The following is a 20,758-nucleotide window of genomic DNA, read 5'->3' as shown; positions in this document are numbered from 1 at the left end:
AAGAATATTACTAATAGAGATATTTTCCATGAAGAACCATCGTGCCAGTAATTGGCAACTGTGAATTGGTCATGTTAGGTCAGAAAACAAACAGAGCAACAAGATGGCATTGCGTACTCATTAACTGCTCCATTCTCCTTCTATGAAGGAAACACAGGGAATCTACATGAGCTAATGGAAGTGGGTGCGTATGTTTATGTGGTTCCAAGAAAAAAGCAACGGCGGGATCTGAGACTTGCCACAGCGGGAACAAAAGCTACAGCTCAAACGCTAATTGACTAATTTAGGTCACTTGTTTGACCAGAACCAGAGGCTTTTTGTCTGTGCTCACTGGACATTCATTTATTGTAATTAACAAGCCGACTGATGATGTTGGCATCGAGCTTCAGATTATCCCGTTCATGGCCTGTGAGTTTAGGAGATCTCTGTCTGTCTGTTAGGGCCGTTTCACAAAGAGGAACGTCACACGGCGTGTTTATTTTATTTTTTAACCTCCCAACACTTTGATTTTTGATTCTGATAGGAGCAGGAACAGTCTGCAGATTGCTGCTGTTGAGTGGATGGCTAAATATTGCTTTTAGGGTTCTGATTTAAAGCTTTACATTTTATGGGGTTCTTCTACAAAAGCTGCTCGTAGTTATGGCCAATAAGAGGACTGTAAAAGATGTTCAAGAAGCAGCGCCTATGATTCTTTGACTCAGATGTTGAAGTAATCACTCCAGTGCCCAATGTTTCTCAAAATGCTATATATTTGCGTTATTCCACATCTCTCCTCAGAATAGTTCAGACCGCAATAACAAACTGGAAGAACAAGACGTTTTTGAACAAGGCATTACCTGCATTGACTGAGAAGATGTTCACGGCTTTTATTAACAGGTGCAAAGTTCCTGCATGGTCTGCAAAGGTTTGGGAAAGTGTGCAGTTTGATTTTAGCGCTCAGCACCATAATCTCCATAAATTATAGCTGCACGCTGCAGCGACGGTGACCAGCCAGTCAGTCTTTTCTTGATCAGTGAACCCATTGTTCCTGAGCGCGGCCAGATACCGGTAACAACACTCTTCAGGGTGGACACTGTGACCGAGGGAAGAAGATTCAACATTAGCTATTATTTGTATCAGTAAAAGTGTTTTAACAAGCTAGATTTTAAAGACGTTTGATTTTCCAAAACATGTCTGCGCTTCACTCAGGCTGTGAGAGAGGGCGTACCTTTCAGCAGATAACTAACCTGGTCAATACCTTCCTTTGCAATTCTGCTCTCGTCTCCCTTCAGTGTTCAAGCTGGGCTTTTTCCCATTGAGCTGGACTTCCCTGGTAGAACGTCAATTGGCGAGCAGCAGAAGTTGTGTGTGATTAATGTTAACAGCCGCCTTGTTTGGCTAGGCACTTCTCTCTTTGCAGCGGAGGGCTGTTGTTTATAGTGCAGGCCCTTTCCGGTAAGCTTCAAAGTGTCAAACTGGTGCATTACGTGCCTCACAGCCAAATGTTGGCGATTGGGTAAAATTCAAAGCTTCAGCAGAGTCTACGTCTCTATCAAGCAGTTGTTTCTCAATAAAAACGAGGGTCCAGTTTTTGTGATGGTACATACTCTCAGTAGGAAACGAATTATAGAACAAGGGGCTGGTTTTTACTGGGATAACGGGCTGAAAGAATTACAGCACAGGTGGCTTCCAGTTTGTTTCCAGTCTGTGTTAAGGAACTAGTTGGATGTAAAAACTCTGAGGCATGAAAAGAAATTGAAATGAACTTCACACTGTTTATTCATACATGGAGTTTCCATTTTTCAGTTTATTGCATTGAGCTTACAGCAGATATTTTCCCGTGAATCCATGAATATAATAAGCAACTCAGTTCTTCAACTCTGCCAGACTTTTATTGTCACTAGGTGTTATCAATAAATCTCGCTGGTAATATTGTGCTTTACTCCCGTTTCCACTGCTGCTGGTGCAGGTCAGAACCGGGATTGTATGACAAATAATTTTAAAGCATTTACCCACATTTTGTGCTACTTAAAGCTGTGTAAATAAAGCAGGATGGTGGCATTAGGGTTAACTGGCATCTATTGCAGCGATACTGAGATACTTAAGAGGTTTTGTGTAGTTAAACTATTTTCATGGACCCTCAAGCCAGAGGGCGGATGAAACATTTACTGCCTGAGACTTTTTTGGTGACACAGTGACGTGGCTCTGAGTTGGCTCTCTGGTTGTGGTAAACCAATCCAGCTCTCTTATAAAGCCAGTTAATAACTGGTTGAGGCACCAGCCCTGGTTTAGTACCAGAACGGCTTTTTTGGAAATGACACCCAGACTGTGTGAGGTCATCTATGCCCTTATTATAAATAATGGCTGAAAAAAGTATTTTTAGCGGTTTTATATCGATTTTTATCTTTTTTTTAAGATAAATCAGATCGTCTCATATCAGTAACGGTTCAAAGTTTCATAAAAACCTTGGCAACAGAACACATTGCTTCATAATTAATTTATGCGTTAAAATTATTTTTTTTATCTGGGGACTGGGAATTTTTGAGTAATCCTAGAATCATTGGCTGGCGTTGTACAGATAACAGCAACTCTGTAAATTACACAAAACTACGGTAACATCTCAAACAGATGATTGACTTTAACTGAACTGTAATTGAGGTTTTTTTTTCCTCATTACTGCAAACACAATCATTTAATCTTAATTACCAAAGCAAGCAGCTGCAGAAACATCCTAAAGGTCACTTTTAAAGCAGCGAGCGTCTTCCCAGGGGGAACGTTAGTTAGTCTGTACGACAATGTGGCAACAAATTCCTCTTTACACCAGTCTGATTGTTTCGTTAACAAGCAGATTTAGTCACACTTATTTAAAGCAAAGTGAAATATCAACTAAGGTATGAAAACCTAAGATTAGATGACAGTAACTGTATTAATCACCTGTTTAAATAGTTTCATTGGGGGGGTGGAGGGAAACTGCTCTAATTACCCAATAAAAACAACCCTGCAAAATAAATCATTCACAAATCCCCGAAATCCTCAGAGGGAGCATCGACTTCATTTGCGCGCAACCCAAATTCATTATTTATTCCGGGGAGCGAATAAATTGTCCCCACTAGCCCGTAATTGAACTTCAGCTGGTGAAAAATTCAGCCCGCGCGCACGTACCCCAGTGAGCTGGTATCTAAAGAAAACAAGAGAAACAGAGAGAAGTTTTAATGAATGCATGTGGGCTAGGAGTGGAAGGAAATAATGAGAAACATAGTGAGGAGCTGAAAGAAAGGAGGGTTGTTTCAGAAAAGATCCGGAGATTTTGCACTGCAGGTTTTCTGCCGTAATTATAAAGCGACTCCTGAGTTTTGTTTTAGTTTTACTTAAGAACTTGCAAACCAACAGTGATGTTGAGGCAGCAATTATCTTCCATTTCCCATGAAAGCAAAACATGCTTCACACAACTCTGTTGTGTCTGACGGAGCCGTATCCATAAAACAAACTTAGAGTTAACTGAAGTTGTCTTGTTTTGCTTCTCTAAATCAATCTTAGTGTCTTATTCCAAGCTATTAGATTTATACACCTTATCATAAATAACACACTGAGGAAAAAACAATATTACAAGCAAGAGGTTGGGGGAAAAAAAGAAGCAGTGGAGAGGACGTGAATAATGATGAAAACTGATTTGTCTGTCTCATTTCCACTTCAAGTAGGTTTTCCCAGAACACTGAATAGCCAAGCTCGTCCACATTTGTGTGTGTGTGTGTGTGTGTGTTTGCGGGCTTGTGCGTGTGTGTGTGTGTGTGTATGCTGGGTGGTCACGAAGATCTGGGATCTCTTCATTCTCCGCCTTCCACAGAGAGAAAGAGAAAAAGCACATGCAGAGGGGAGCTGGGGCAACACATGAACAGCAGAGAGCTGTCAAGCTGCGAGGAGGCAGCGGAGAGACGCCTCAGCCTTTTCTTGGAATACATTCTCCTCTTCATCTCTGAAGCCCACACGCGCATGTAAACTCACAAACACGCAGACGGGGAGTGGGTGACGCTCGTAGGAGAAGGAGGGAATTATTTTATGGATCTGGATGGAGGAGAGGCGGACACACTTGGACTGTTAGAAAGACTGTTTTGGGTTTAGTGTCTTAGAGACTTAAACTCCTCACGGATTTAAACTTTGTTTTATTTTGTGAAGCGTGTTAGTGGTTTTTAGAGTGCAGGACTTGGTTCAGGAAGGAGACTCTGGAGCTGAGTGAGTTGTCTGAATCTGCCAGGTTACCGCTCAGTGTGCATGATGAGGAGGAAGATGTGTTGGCTGCTGACAGCCGTCCTGCTGGCCCACCTTGGAGGCGCTCTGACCGGAGCGTGGCGAGCAGCTCAACCAAGGCTGCAGTTTACACACTCAGGTAAGAGGAAACATGTGCTCCTGAGTTTGTATGATCTGACTGTCTTGTATTCAGACACTATTTGTTACTTTCACTATTCTTTCATCCTTTTAGTTTTTAATCTGTTGATACCCACACATCGATTTAGTAGTAGAGAAATCACTTCATCTTGATTTTCTTTCTGTTTTGCATTATTAAATTATTATGTCTGGTTTCAGTATGAAAACGTGTCTGAGGTCCTCACCACCACACCTTCTTCTCTTAACTCAAGGTCTCTTTAGACTTGTGAATTGTATCCACTTGATGACTTTAAGTGCTTTGAGATGCAATGAGAGAAAATCTCTTACCCTTTTTTACACGTGCTTTTTGGTTTATTTTGTATTTTGTAAGATTGCTCTCATTGCTGTTGGAAAACTGAAATAAAACTGATACAAGGGAGAAGCAAAGCTCATATTAAAACAGTAGTTAAACCATTTTGTAGATGAAAAAATGAATCAGGAAATGGGTTAAGATGAATAAACCCAGCTTTTGATGCACTAGTTTAAGGTTAACCTTGGATTCTGTGACTTCACTGATTGCTATTGCAGGCTTGGTAATAGTTTTATTGCTCATTTATGCACCAGCTTGGCTAAGCTAAGTTAATGAAGTAAACAAGCTGAGTGGCTTTAGCTTTGGGTCAGTTTGCCAGTTAACAGCCTCATTTCATGCCCATAAGTTGTCATTTTGTTCTTTCCTTCATCCATTTTATACCTGTTAACAAACCTTTTCGTACCTATATGGGGAGCTGCACAGTCTATTAAATCATAGTCATCATTGTAAATTATGAGTGTGAAAATTGCAGTTCATGTGGATGAAATGTTGGATAAAATATTATATTTCAGTTGCTAGGCATTCATACTCTGCATATTAACAACACATTTTGACAGTTTGATGGACTCTTACTGCCCTTAATGGCAACAACAGATGTGCATCTTTAACTGTGGAGGTGCTGTAGCTTATGGAGTGCTAGAGACATTCTGCATTGTTAAAGAAGTGTCAGGAAAATGTTGGTTCAATGTATTTGATATTTCTATAGCAGGTTTTTTAAATGTTATCTCAATTAAAAACAATTCCTGATGCTGTGTTTCGCTGCTATGCATCATAGGATGGAATATCTGAACATCTTTATAGTCAAGTATTTTTATGAATTAAAGAGTCGTAACAATTCTCAAATGTTGCATATACTTTGATTTTACAGAAATCAATCAATCTATTACGCCATAATTCCATTTGATTCTGTTCTGATCCCTGTTTGTGTTGATTGATCCTATGAAATATAGAATTTAAAAACCCCAGATGTAGCTCATCAAAAGCTTTAAGCTGCCTTTTGCTGGTATATTTTCTCTCTCAGAGTCATACAAACACTTTTACTTGCCATATAAATGATCAGTTGATTATAGAAAATTACTTAACGTGAATGCAAGTCACCCAGCATTTAACATCATGCTGGGTGACTTGGTGTCCCATGGGAGACAGCCACATTTCCTACCTGCCTTTGTTTGCTAGTTTCTTGGTAAACAATCTATTTCTGACACATCCCAATCTGTATTATTAAAAAACACTCAGAAAAGACATTTATCCTTTAGTTGCAGATTTGTTTTGTGCGTCATCAGAACAACAGAGTTTTCCTAAACCAAGATTGTAGCCGCAAGTTTCCAGTGGGGATTCATTTTGTTGCTGTTTAAATTTATTTCCTCTTGGTCTTTTGCCAACATCTTTGAAATATTTTTTTTGCCGTATAACTTTCGCAAAAAAGAACATCCTCCCTGTCATAAATTGACTCATTGTCATCATCAGCCCCTACTGTGGATCTGGAAGTGTGTGCGATCGTCAGATGGCACAAATCCCAGATTCAGATCCCAACCAAACTAGTTATTTCTTGGGCCTGCGGGCGGATCTGGTAACCATAGTGAGATCCATGTGGCGGGTGTTGGAAAACCTTGTCGATGGATTTAACAGAGCCTTGTGATAAATGAGAAAGGATGGCAGGAAGTCAATGACATGTTAGCTATTTATTGGTTAAGAACTGTTTGTTTTGTTTTTTCCCGTGTTAATTCTCTCCACTCACTTTACAAAAGAGCGAATAAACACACACTGATGAACGATGGACCGGAGCGTAGACTCAGCAATGAAAAGTTGTTGTTTCATGGATTTTAAACATTATGGATTTCTTGAGCTGCTGCATCAGCTGTCAGTAGTTAAGCTGTATGTGATAACCTTGTGGGAGCGGCGGTGCGATTGGGTTGCCTCACTGGAGGATGGGAGGATTTCAACACGATGTCTGTGTGACAGAGGGTGGATTTGATGCTCTTGGAATTGTCTTGACGCATTAAGCTTCACCAAACAGGGTGGGGCTTAACACTGTGACCCACTGAGGGTGAAATGTTGTTTGCCAGCAACAATCGTGATGGTTGCAAGTAATGAGAAACCAAAGATCTGCTTGTAATTAAAACAGGATTTAGGTTTTGGCCTCTTAGTTCTTGTTACGATGAATCTCCTACAAATTAAAAGGATTGTGGAAGCATCCCATCCCTCAGTTAAACCAAGGTAAACTCGGCCTCCTCTAATCATGTGGTGTGAGAAAGCAGCTGATTACATCTACTTGCATAAGCTGAAGTTCAAAGTGTCTGTGTTGTAAATAAGTTGAGGCTGAACAAACATAACCTGGGAAAGACAAAAGAAAGGAAGACGGAGGGATTTGTTTGATTTTCTCAAGTGGGAATCTGTCCAATGGGACATCAGTGGGATTTGCTGAAGAACCTTCTTCTGAAAAGTTTTTGCACCCTTAATTTAAAAAAAAAAATTTTTTTAGTTTTTACTTTTTTGCCACACCTGAATGTTTTACATTCTCAAACACATTTTATTAACACACAAAGAGTAAACGTAAACACAAAATGAAACAAAAACTATTCAAAACAACCTTTCTGCTGCAAAGATCATCATCAGAACAACAAAGTTTTCCTAAACCAAGTTTCTGACAGGGTATCATTGGTTGCAGCATCATGAACACACAGAAAGTTTCCGGATCCCAAAGCAGCAAACGGCCCTCAGCACCATCACACCATCACCCTGTCTTAGCTGATCTTCTGTTTTCTGAAATGCTGTTTTTTAGTTTTGCTGTGGATGTAAAGGGTCACTGTCCATCCTAACAGGTCCAACTTTGCTTTCCAGACTTATCAATGACTTTATTTTTCATTCATTCTTAAATTTCTTTAGATTAGGAACTGACTGGTTTTTGAAATATTTCAGCCCACTTTGTGGTGGGAGAGGTTTGTTTAAGGGGCTTTTGTGATGCTGCAGGTCTAGCAGTGATGAAGTCTGACATTTACCTTTTCACGTAGAATTGATCTGGGTAGCCTTTTCCCCAGTAATTAAGAAAATCATAATTTGCAAACAAACTTTTGCATTTATTCAGGTTATCTTTGATATTAAAATTTGCTTGATTGTCTGAAACATTCCATTGTGACAGAAAAACCACAAAAGACGAAACCTGCACTGGGGTAAATCCTTTTCTCTCTGGACTGTAGCTGTGTGTGTGCGCGTGTGTGTGTGTGTGTGTGTGTGTGTGTGCGTGTGTGTGTGTGTGTGTGTGTGTCTAGGTGTGAAGGATGTAAGTCACGTGTTCCTGTACATCCCATTAGTCTGGTTGGATGTGGGTAAAGATTCGTTATGATAAAAGCTTCTGTGTACGTCCATAAACAAAGCTGCTTCGCTTTCAGGATGAGCGCTCACTCCTGTCTTTGTTTTGTGCTCCACTGAGGCAAATCCTTCTGTCTTTGAACAGCACAGATTTGTGTGTCCTATATCTACAATGGCCAATATGCCTGTCTTTGAAAAGAGAACAAAAAAAAAGTGTGATGGATGAAAGAACTGTGATGTCCATCATTCTGTGTGTATATGTGTTTCTGCATGTGCTCTTTCTTTCTCTCCGCAGGAAATTCTACAGTGTGGTCTTTTCTGCGATGTAGCTTTCACTCATAGGATGGAGATTTTTCGGAAGGGAATTGCTGTAATTAGAGACGGATTTGAGCTCCACTCAAACACTTTGACTCTGACGTTGTTTGGCAGCTCAAACACGCTGTGTACAGTGGGATTTTCCTTTATCCGTGGGACTCATAGTAGGAAACTAATTGAGAAACAAAACAGTGGACTGTCTGACATTTAAATGAAGGATTTCACTGCTTTGGTGAAATAAATTGTGTCCTATAAAGATTTACGAAGCAAAAAGTAAGCAAAGCCCTGTAATTTAAGTGAGTGTGGCAGCTGCATAATAATGATAGAGTAACGCAGGAAAAGCAAGTGACTGAACTCCAAGGGACGATTAAAAAAGATAAAAAAACTTAAATCTGCTAACCAATTTTATGCATTTAAGTGCAATAAAAATTGACATGCTATAATAATACATGCAACTTCAATGAATTTTAAAAACGGGTGATGAAGGTTGAGTTCATGCAGAGCATTCTCTGAGGGCCACTAGAAAGTTGCAGAGAAACCACTTGCTTTTTGTGGCCATCATAAAGCTCCTACCATAAAACTACTTGGATCTTTTATCCGTTCTCTTCTTTTCAGAAAGGCTGGAGCTCCTTTAAAAATGTTGCTCTCTGGCACTGAGCAGTATTTTAATATATTTTTTAACCATAATCCACCAAATTTCACTCGGTATAAAGTTTCGGCCATTCCAAAGTTCAGCTGGTTGTTGATTTGAGGAAGAGTTAAAGTGCAGTAAAGAATTTAAGAATAATCTTCCTTAAATTTCTCCTTCATTATTTCACCCACTCTGTGCAATGCATTGGCAATGAAACAGGCCCTCAGCATGCTGCTTTTATTACCATGCTTATCAGTTGGTATGGTATGGATACGTTTGAAAGCCTCACATTGACTCCTCCTATGGCTCAATCTCTGTCTTGGTTGACTTAACACATAATATGGTAGGTAGACTCTGCCTCTGTAGGTTCTTTTATAAATGAAATGTCCTGATTCAGTTGCTTCAAGCCAGAGGATCTACCCAAAAAGGCTCTGTGGGTGACTTTGCTAACCATTCTTTTGTGTATTAAACAGGAAGCACATTAAGTCAATTGACCTTTAGGCAAAGGAATATTTTAGTGCTTTCTATTTGTTACCCCAGATGGGAATTGAACCCCAATCATGATTTACGAGCCCAAAGCCTCGTACGTCACAACAGTAAAAGAAGCATTGACATTAATGGGGCGACCAGCAACGATGCTTCTTTTAATGACTGAGGGGGTTGAGGGTTCGGACTTATAAACTGTAAGAACAATCAGCTGCTGACAGAGGTCTAATAACCTTCCATTCACGCTTCATAATCAACTCTTAGGTCAGCACCATGCTACACTGACCCTCAGCACATGTCGTTCTCTTGCTTGGGGTGTTTAAAAAGAGCTTTAAATTGAATGCGTGGGTCACTATTCCAAACTTGTATCACTTCTGAATAGCAGCAGAGTCCAGAGAAGCAACTATGAAACCGTTAAAGCAAAATCGTGGAATGATGAAGGAAGTCAGTAGGTTAAACTATTTTCTTTTAGTACAGCAAACATCTCGTTTGTGCTAAAGCCATTAAGAAACACTGAGCAGCACTAACAATCTGTAGCTTGTCTGCCTCTAGATTAATTTTGACAAATGGAGACAACCTATACCATATCCCACCACTGTACCAGCCAGGTGGGACTAAGCAACGTAGAGCTGGGAAATGTTGGTAAAATTATAGTGCAATTTCCATTAGCTGGTTCCAACTCAGTGTTAAGTGTTTTATCTACTTTTACTAATCATTTGGCACAACTAAGTAAAGAAAACAGTTAAAACATATTAGTTGAGGTTCAGATCCACAACCATGGCTTAGGAATCCGGTACCGTACCCATCAGGACACTGAAACGCATCTGCTTGGATACATGTACAGCCACTCTTTTCCTCTTGCACAAAGGACAAGGTGTATCTACAGGTAGTATAGCGCTGCTGATAAAATGTCCAAAATTATTGTTTTGTCTGGTAAGAGACCCCAAAGGTGCTATTAGAATCACAGTACATAAATTCAGGTTCCATTCATGGATGATTAAGATGATTTGTCCTTAAATTTAATCAGTCTATGCAGTAAAATTGCATAGTGGTGGTTCTTTTACCAAATGGAATCCTGAATAAATAATATTTGCATTACACAGAGATGCAGGTCTGTGTGGACAGAAGGGAACTATCCAAAACCCAAACAAAACTAAGGTTCAATAGAAAGCTCATGCTTCACTAAAAGGTTTTAGTATGATTGAACAGAGCTCCATTAAACTACTGGACAGAAAAAAAAGATCAAAACACCTGGATAATTTTCCGATTATCTCCTGTACAACACCTTCACCTGCCTTTTAATGATGAAATAAAACTTGTAGGCTAACACAGTGTAACTAATAAGACTATTATCCCAGCCATTGGTAGGAGGCCATTAGACATAGCATTTCTACCGAACACACATACACTCTGACAAAAGAGGCAGTTTAATGCAAAATGTTTGGTGAAACATGTCTTTTGTCCCTGCGAGAGACTGCTGTTGCACACACAGGAAAAAAAAACAAAAAAAACAATTTGACTTTTAAACAGTTGCAAGTGTATTTAGGACTTGTTTGTATGCATGCAAGATAAAAGGATGCAAATGTTTCATATGTGCCTCTTGTCGGCGAATGCATATAAATATTCCATCATCACTGGCACCTCCTTTTAAATTCATGGCAATAAAACCTTCCACACTGTTAGAAAATAAAACTATGCCTGCTTTATTAAGTCAGCTTGAATCTATTAGCTCCCACAGAGGCTCAGTCATGTTTTATTCATGCAGCATTCACTTCACGAATTGGTTTGCCAGAGACGTTTATGTTTATCAGTCACAGGAGATTATTGGGAGTACATGTAAGTTGTTTTTGGAATGAATAGAGATTTTACCTGCAAGTTATAATGATTATGTAAAGTTCCCCTGCTGTTTCTTTGTGAACAAATATCCACATTTTAATGTAAGCCAAGGGAATGGCATCAGCATGCAGGTTGTTTGGGTATTTTAGATGGAGTACATTAAATCATGGCTGTCAAGATCCATATTTGTTTCTGTTTCCGTGTATGTTTTGTTACAGATAGATGCGGTGCACCCATATGTTAGCTGCATTTCCCATATGTTCTCAAATAACTTAATTTTTTGTGTAAATGTTTGCTTTTCCGAATGAAAAAGAATAATCAGCCCTAAGCCAAGACAGTTAACATGAAAATGCAGGAAAAAGCAGCACAAACATCCATCCATCCATTTTATGTTCACCCTTTGTCCCTAATGGGGTCAGGAGGGTTGCTGGTGTCAATCTCCAGCTATGTTCTGGTTGAGAGGGGTTCACCCTGGACAGGTCGCCAGTCTGTCGCAGGGCAACACAGAGACACACAGGACACACAACCATTCACACACACACACACACTAGGGAGAATTTAGAGAAACCAATTTACCTGACAGTCATGTTTTTGGACTGTGGGAGGAAGCCGGAGAACCCGGAGAGAACCCACCATGCACAGGGAGAACATGCAAACTCCATGCAGAAAGACCCCGGGCCGGGAATCGAACCCAGGACCTTCTTGCTGCAAGGCAACAGCTCTACCAACTGCACCACTGTGCAGCCTGCAGCACAAACATTTTTAAAGTACATCTCCTATTCACAATATTTTTTATAACATTTACCACATGTGATCACATTACAACCAAAACTTTCAATGGATTTTTATTCTAATTTTAATATGATAGACCAACACAAAACTACTAATGACTTTATTAATTAATTCAAATGTGTTAAAGTAGAAAAACAATTGCAGGACACCGGCCTTAGAGTTTGTCAAACGTGAACACTGCACATTACTCTGAATACACCATCCCCAAGGTGAAACACGGTGATGGCAGCATCATCCTTTGAGGATGTTCTTCAACATGAAGCTTATCAGAGTTGATGGAGAATATAGATCTAAATAAGCAGAGGCCAAAACTGAGAGAAAATCTAGTAAAGGCTTTAAAAGTCTCAGTTTTGTCACACCAGGACAGCAACCCTAAACCTACAGAAAAAGCTGGCAGGGAGCAATTCTGTTCAAAGCTTATTAACTTGTTAGAATGGTCTAGTCAAAGTCAAGATCTAATACAAATGAAAGTATGTTGATAGATTTGAAAATTGATATTCACAGACAAAGAAAGACCTGCGATGAAAAATGTCTCAGAAAAGTATTGGCTCACTCAGGTGGACTGGAAAGAAATTCACATCCCATTCTGGTACTTTGTACTGGTTTGTTTGGGTTTCTTATGTAAAACCTTACAATCCCTGTGAACTATAGTAAAGTTTGTTGTTGTAAAGAGAAAACAGAAAAAAAAAAAGTTCAGTGGGCGTGAACTCTAGGCAGTGTATTTGTTATAAGATTTATTATTTATGTCCTCAGTTTCGATGATGATATTTCCCTCGTATGAGGGAGGTTCCAGTGCCTGGTGCATGTAAATATCCCTCCCTAACTTTCCCCAATTTCACCTTTCTCTTATGTTTTCTTTGTGTAGTTCAGTAATAAAGCACAAAAGCTTTCAAAGCAGTATTAAAATCAAGAGACACTCTATTATTCATACATTCTTTCAGATCTGTTCCTATCTAGGCCAGTACTTTCCAGGCTGTGGGCTGGGGATGCAGCTGAAATGTAGATTTCACTGGGACATTCATCTAGCACACACTCCGGATATTCTTTGTTATTAATTTTAATGGAACCCAAGTGGTGACAGTAACATCACTTGCCACTGTTAAAGTCAAACGACAGCTGATTCCTCACCCTGCATTTCAGAATATTTTTGAGCAGAGACGCCCCTGTTGTCTGGAAGGAGTCCTAATTTACTGGCAGCTCGCATCGCAAATAGGCAAAAAATAAAAAGTGTTGCACATCTAGAAGTGTTGTTTGTAGGGGAAAAAACTTTTTGCTCTGCTGCTATCTGAAACTTAATTTTCTGCAATAGATGGAGGCACACTTTAAATACCCCTGCAGCTCAACTTTATGTAGTTATTAAAACTTTGAAAACACTCATGAGCGACTCAATGCTTGTGGGTTTCTCCCCTTTCTGGACAGAGACAGTTAATGGGGTCTAATTAAAACCTTGTTTTGGCAACAACCTCCGACAGCAGTGGACATGCTGTAAATTCACCCATGGGACAATTTCCGACGCTAATATCTGAAGCCATCTTTGGCTAGGGGTCTGTAATTAAAAAAAAAATTCACAGGCTTCAAATTTCTACCAATTTCCCCCAAGTATTAATTTACTCCAATCTGACCCGACTTCACTGCATTTCTTTCTGCTTCCCTTAGAGTTTTCAGCGTTTATCATTATTTCCGTAAAACTTGGGAAAATTGAGAAAAAGTTGTACTCATGTAATCCAAGTGCTGTTTACAATTCCCAAAGGAATTTAATCTTCTGCTACTTTTAAAGCAAAGTAAAACCGAATTAAAACTAAATAAATAATAAAAAAAAGGGTCCAATGTAACACAATCTAGATTTGTTTTATTGCCTCTCTCTTCAGCATCCTGCAGACGTATATTTCTCACAGCATTCCTTTCACCCCGGCAGCATTAGCGTTTCTAATCCACAAAGGCACACTTGACTTGTCGGCCTGCTAGAAACCAGAAGCAGATGGGATCAGCAGCGTCAGACTCGCTCTGACCATTAGTTTACCTCATTAGCTGTAGATTAGGGCGAGATGGAGACGCAGGATACGAGGGTGTGTTCAGAGATGGAGCGAATACTCTGAGGGTCATTTCAAAGTGTCTGTAGGAATGTGTATTTTTAGTTCATGCTTTTGGTATGTAGGTTTTACTTAAAAAGACAGGAATGTTAGAAGACTCTAAAGTTTTTTTTTCCTTTCTTTTTGCATTTTTTGCGCAGTTTTTCGTCACATATGTGCCTAACAGCAGGTGATTTTTCTGCTGAAGATGCGCTCTCGCAGCGTGAACTATTAGAGGGGAGCAGAAGGGGAGAAGCAGCTGTCTGTACAGTCTGAAGGAGGCAGGACCTGATGTGAAAACTGAAGTTTATTGTGCTGCTTTCCCCCCCCCCCAGCATAATAAAACCATAACAAAACAGAAAGTAGCTTGATGGATCACATGGATTAAAGAAGTACAAGCATAAAATTAGATTTCAGAAAAGTGTCTGCCAGAATTTTTAACCTTTAATAGCTTCAGTGCTGGTGTTCCTGTGACTGCATACTAAATAAAGAAAAACCACAAGAATCTGATCCTCTCTACTTTGTCAGTGATGGAGAGATCAGACATGTGCCACAAAATGCTGAAAGTCGGACATCCTTTTCCTGTTTAAAAATGAGAGGATGTAGAGTGACAGATAGGGGAGCTTTATCATCTAGCTTGGCTTTAAAGCATAGAGTCTTCATAAAACTGACCCTCAAAGCCGACTGCAAATCACTGCAGACATCACGACTACCACTAACCTTCACAGGGCAGCTACTATTTTCAGAAAGTGCCCATTTGTAAAATGTTGGAGTATTTTATTGCCTCTTTTCCTAACTAATACTTTACATTTTAAATGCTTTGAAGTTCAGCCAAGAAGCAGAAGCCAGAGACAATTTGAAAGCTGCAGACAGTTTTTTATTTTTTTTTATTTTATTTTTTTTACCTTAGTGCAGACATTTGGAAACTCCAGGAAAGTGTGCTGCAGTAACAAATTCTGCGGAGGAAACACTGCAGTGATTTTTCTGCGAGTTGCCGGCCCGGACCAATTGGCTCGGGTCCACAGAGTCATAAAGTATCAGGTTCAGCAGGAACAAAGACACATTGCCACACTGAATCAAAATCTAAAGTGGCATAACAAGCCATTCCCGACTCATTTACCCACAGGAAGGCAATAGAATGAATTGGACATGCTTTTTAGTTCATTATAATTCATTTCAGTTCATTTGTAGCGCCAGTCCTAAACAAATGTCAATACATATCCAGTTACGTAGAATGAAAATTTGTTCACGTTTAGATCAGATCAGTTCAATTAATCCCAAAGCTGCTTCCATTATTTATTTTAAAAGTTTAACTTGGATAATTTTGACAATGCTTCCCAAACCTGTTGCAGAAAGCTGTCAAAGCAATGTGAGTGTGTTGTAAAATTAAAACAACATTCGAAACAATTCAAGCTGACAGCTGGTCTGTAAGTTTCATCAGCTGATTGTGAATCTGCCAGAGTTTTTAAGCAACAACAAGACCTGGCGAGACCGATAACATACCATCTTTGATGCTGTGCATCTGGCAGTCTGAGTTTACTCTACACTTGGCAGAGCTAGAGAGGATGGAGGATTGATACAGCTGACAGATTCAACCAGCGTAACTCCACAAAGGAAACTGGAGGTTTGGCTGAATAAACACAGCACCAAATGTAACAACGGTATGTTGTGAAATAGTGGGCGGTTAAATCCACTTGCACTTTAAGTCCAACTTTATTGACATTTTCATTTTGAATTTTTCTGAGGAGTGGAAACAACTGATGACCGATTTTTGTGCCTCCCAGTAGTCCAAGGATTTATTGGACTTATTTGTTTATGGTTATTGTCATCTTTTTACAATAGGTGAGGGAACTCTTACTAATAATAACTTCACTTCAAAAAAAAGAAAAAATCAAAATGCATTCACATTTCTGTCAAACAATTGTTGGACAATTCATGGGGAAAGCCAGAAGACTCTACTGTTACCTTAAGCTGAGTAAACAATAAAGTAGCTGCTACAATTTACTCCCTAAACAATTTTCTGATGCGTTTGAGCTTCCTAAACATTTTCTGCATCATCAAACATAGTGAATTTTGCCAGGATTCAGCTTGATTGACCATTGATAAACATGTGTATAACTTTTTCTAAATTTAAATAGAGATGTTGCCCTACAAGGAAAAAAATGACAAACATGTTCACTTGGACTATTATAAAGGAAGTTGGGAGTTCATGTTCTTAATCCAAATAAATCAGCTTAAGTATGAGGAAAATACCATTGTATAGAAATATTTCATCTTTGTGATCCAGCATGAAAACATTATTCTGAGTCAAGCAAGGCCGACTTGAACTACAAGTCAGACACCAAGGAATAAAAAACCCCCCAAAAAACAAATTAGATTACATGTAAACAATAGCCAGACTGTATTGTGTGTATGTAGCATCACGTTGACCTAAACCCAACAGTTGGATGATGATAAATACTCATTCGTCAAAAGGTCGGGGGTCAAGCTGTCCACGTGGGTCTGCTCTTTGGGTGATGCAGTCCAGACCTGGTGTGTCTGTGCTTGGCTGTAAGTGTGTGCTGGTGTGTGTGTGTGTGTGTGTGTGTATCTGTTAAAGGATTTGAACTGAAACGGAGCAGCACGGCGCATTATGCAGAGCTTGTTTGTGTGCGTATATTTTTCTACTTCGGCTGAAGTTGTGGTGCACAGATTGGGGTCGGGAGCCATCAGGAAAGCGATGATGTTGACAGGTTAAAAGATGATTCTAATTTTTCACAAAAATAAAAGAGAAACAAGTCCCGGTCCCAGAGAAAAAGTGGTCTCACAAAGAGAATAAGGGTGCTTGAGGAGTAATGAGGGGCTGGATTTCCAAATGCATGTGGCATCGTGTGAGGGATGAAGCAGACAATTAATCCTGCATCTGGGAAAATTTACAGTGTCCCAGTGGATAGATAACGACATTGTAACCTCAAACACAATGACTGTCTATTATGGATCGAGCCACTCTTGTCACAGCGGGAGGTCAAGACACCAAGACGACCTTCTCCAGCACATTCAGGCACTCTGTGAAAGACAGACCATGAGGGCACTTATACTTAACAAAACAGTGCGACTTTTTTTTTTCTTTTATAGACGCGAGTGTTCGACAAGATTCCATGTGCGCTCATGTCTCCATCTGAGTGCCCATCTGTGTGCCTATAGGCTTTGTTCCCAAGCTTCTGCAGGCCTCCCACTGTAATTGCACCAGTAATTGTGAAGTGATAACCCCATTTCCACAGGAAATGTGCCCCGGTTTCCTCACCCCCCGCGTCCCTCTCCTGCCCCTCCAACGACACCCTCCTCTTGTGGCGCAGCCAACAAAGTCCTCCCTTTGGGAACGCTGCACCAGACAGCTAAAGTTCCCTGGGGCTCAGTGAGCAGACAAACAGACTGACAAAGACAGATGCTCACAAAGACACAGAAACAAAGGTACACACATGTGTAGATCCTTAATGCTCTCACATGGACAATGCTTTAGGCTGGGGGAGAATAATTGGACAGATTAATGGTAAAGGAAGCTTGTGTTTGTGTGTTAAAAGGCTTTGCAATAAGGAATATAATATAGTTGGAGACTAAAGGTAGAGAAAATGTTTATTTCATCCCCATCTACTTTTTATTTCTACTGAAATATTTAGCGATTCTTAGGAGATTTCAAATGGAAACCATTTGAATTGAACCTAACTATTCATAAACTCCGGCCCCTGGATACCGGGACGTCACATCTGTCCTCATATGCTCTTGCTATGCCAGCATGGAAAAACTGCACTGACATTCGCCGCACTCTGTGCCAAATGGATTTTTTTCCCGTCATTCCCATCTTATGACCACCACGCATCACCTTGACAACAACAGCTGTGCTCAGATCTATCTGTCAGCCTCAACCTGCAGGAAAACAAAAACCCAACAAAAGGAAAAGAAAACAAAACACACACATAAGACACCATTCAAAAGGATTCAGTTAGCTTCTTTTTGTCACATTTGAACCACAGACATTGGGGGATTATGCTGTATATTGTAGATCGACACAAAGTAGCCTGTGTTTGAGAAGTGAAAACATCCAAATTTTTGTATTTCTTATACAAATGGAAATCTGCTGTTCTAAATCAAAAATTTGCAAAGCCAACAAGTTCTTTGGGATGTGTTTGTAACAGATCACTGAAACTCAACAGCAATTTTTGATTATTTTATAATTTCTTATTGTGTCTAGGTCTGTACTTTGACTGGGCCATTCTAACACATGTTCTAATCGCTTTAACCCTTTCACTGTGTTTCACGCTAGCTGTAAGTTTCAAAAGTCATAAAGAACATTACTTTGAACATTATGCTATCCTCCTCATGTTTCACCATGGTGTCTTTACAGTGATAGCTTTCCTCCACACGATAAAATACGTTGACATTTTTGTTTGTAGTCTGACAAAATGTGAACACAATCTTTAACGTTATTCCTTGGTATATTCTTAATTCAAAAAGACAAACAAAATCAAAACAGGGTTGCAGGGATGGTGTTTTAGCAGCTGGAGGAAACAAACACATTGTTTATCTAATATAAAATAACTTTTCAGATGTTGCTGTGCCAGACGGTGCTGTACTCATAAGAATTATTTTTATTTTATTTTAAAAATCCAGTAAATATATTTTTCTTTTCCAGAGTTTGAATATTTGAAACTTTGATCTGGCTGGGCATTGATTCATCCTCCAAATCCACAGCAAAAAAAAAAAAAAAAAAGAAAAGAAAAAGAAAGTAATTGCATGAAAAAGTGGAGCAGAGGAATAGGAAGGCACCTTCAAACTCTCTGACAGCTCTCTTTAAAATTGCAAGTAGGGCACTGGCCTTGGAAGAAGATGAGAAGTGAAGCTGTAGCTTAGAGCAGAGCTACTGAATGCTTCAGGCATCTTAAGCAGCGCTGGCCGACACCTGCTTGCTAATTTTAAAGCTACTTTCACTTTGTCTTCTGTTCAGTTCCCTTTACGTTTTATCGTACGTTTTCACCTCATCTTTCATAACTACTCTGACTCCATCCAAATGAATCAAATTAAAGTGTTATTGATTCACGTCTCTCCATTGTGTAGCATATGATTATTTGCACTTAGACACCATGTGGCAAATTGAATAAAGCAGCCCGAGCTCGGTGATTATGTCGTGATAAACTGTTGCCAAGTGCTTGTTCAGAGGAAATTGTCAGATCTTTAAATGCAACCCCCCCCCAGGGTGCCTTTTGTTATGAAAATATATTACGATTTTGCACGTTTCACAGATTTAGTTTTGGAGAAACATCCATGAGTCAAAAATATTATTTAACACCTACTTAGGAAGCTTCAATGCATCATTGAAAATTACCTCCACTGTTTAACTGAGTCTTTTTTTTCTTTTCTATTAATTTGGCCTTGTTAGTTTAGCAGCACACAGATGCATTTGCTTGTCGGTGCGTCCGAGAGAGGGAATGTTCTGCAGTGCAGGAATGTCCTTAGCTGCATCACACGCCGCACATTTGCTCTAATCACATTGAGGTCTGTCAGTGCTCCCATGACCAGCAGCCTTTAATCTAATGTTCACCATGGATAAAAATAGGTGGCTGCTGACAAAACACACATTCATGCGAACACACACCTATGAACACGGTGTAAACAACACACTTACAGAGGCAAATGTGGACAGGCAGAGCCATCCACTGAAAGAAAGGGACCATTCATGCACAGATTTTAGCATGTAGGCACAGACTTGTGGGATTACGGCGCAGGACGTCTGTTCCTTTACACCGTAACCTTTTCCGTCTTTGATTCCCAGCGACAGGAGTCAGAGGCCAATTGGCTCTGATCAGAGGTCAAGAACTTTCTCTACCCTGCTGTCAACTTGATGCTTATAAGGCCTGCTGCGCTTTGCAATTGTGCATGTGTGTGTGAGTGTGTGGGTGTGTGTGTGTGCGTACTTTAAAGTGTTTGAACATATTGTGCTTTCCCTGACCACAAATGACCATTGCCTGCCCTGTTATAACTGCCTGCTAATTCATTTTCTCTGCATTATCTCTTCTTAATCTTTAACAGAGCAACAGATAATTGTTTTTCCAGCCAATTCTTTGCCTTATTAGTCATTAAAATATTAAAATACAATAAATTTGTGATACATTGTACTGCACTGTTGCTAAGTACAGCAGTGTAACCAATCAACTTCAAAAACAAAAAGACATTGTGTATTGAAATTATGGTTAATTTTATGGTGGAAACTATAAAAAATTTCTTATTTTTCTCCAAGATGAAACCCTGACATCTTGTACCTGAATTTGACCTCTGTAGGATTATAAATTGTGGTCTTAGCAAAGATTAGTGGGAAATTTTTTGCCAGTAAATGACGGCAAGTTGTAGAACATTTTAAACGCAGTGCTACAAAAAAAATACTAATGCATTAAAGTCAATATTTGGCTAATCTTTTACATATCTATGACTGATTTAAAATATTTTTGAGCTTCCCAAAAATTGTTACATGCAACACAATACATTTTTGTGAATTTTCCATAAATTAAACAGGCATTTAAGAGCTACAATGTTCAAAATTGTAGAAAGAGCAGATTTTCTTCTAAAATTGTGCCATTT

General features: G+C 39.5%; 1 protein-coding gene across 3 annotated transcripts in view; it reads left to right on the top strand.

The window, feature by feature from the left end:
- Positions 1–20,758, top strand: part of sema3h (sema domain, immunoglobulin domain (Ig), short basic domain, secreted, (semaphorin) 3H) — a 66,895-nt gene that overhangs the window by 1,801 nt on the left and 44,336 nt on the right. Inside the window, exon 1 of one of the 3 annotated variants that reach the window (XM_044132565.1) lies at positions 3,846–4,363. The exons of 1 other annotated variant lie outside the window; for it this stretch is intronic. In XM_044132565.1, coding sequence (XP_043988500.1) covers positions 4,249–4,363 — 115 coding nt within the window. In that variant the 5' untranslated portion in view covers positions 3,846–4,248. Of the gene's footprint in view, positions 1–3,845; positions 4,364–16,355; positions 19,992–20,758 lie in introns of those variants that run through there. One more of the 3 variants, XM_044132572.1, reaches the window with a different exon arrangement.

Source organism: Gambusia affinis, linkage group LG01 (assembly GCF_019740435.1).
Source record: "Gambusia affinis linkage group LG01, SWU_Gaff_1.0, whole genome shotgun sequence".
In the NCBI taxonomy this organism is placed as follows: Eukaryota; Metazoa; Chordata; class Actinopteri; order Cyprinodontiformes; family Poeciliidae; genus Gambusia; species Gambusia affinis.
This window is presented reverse-complemented; position numbering and strand designations above follow the sequence as displayed.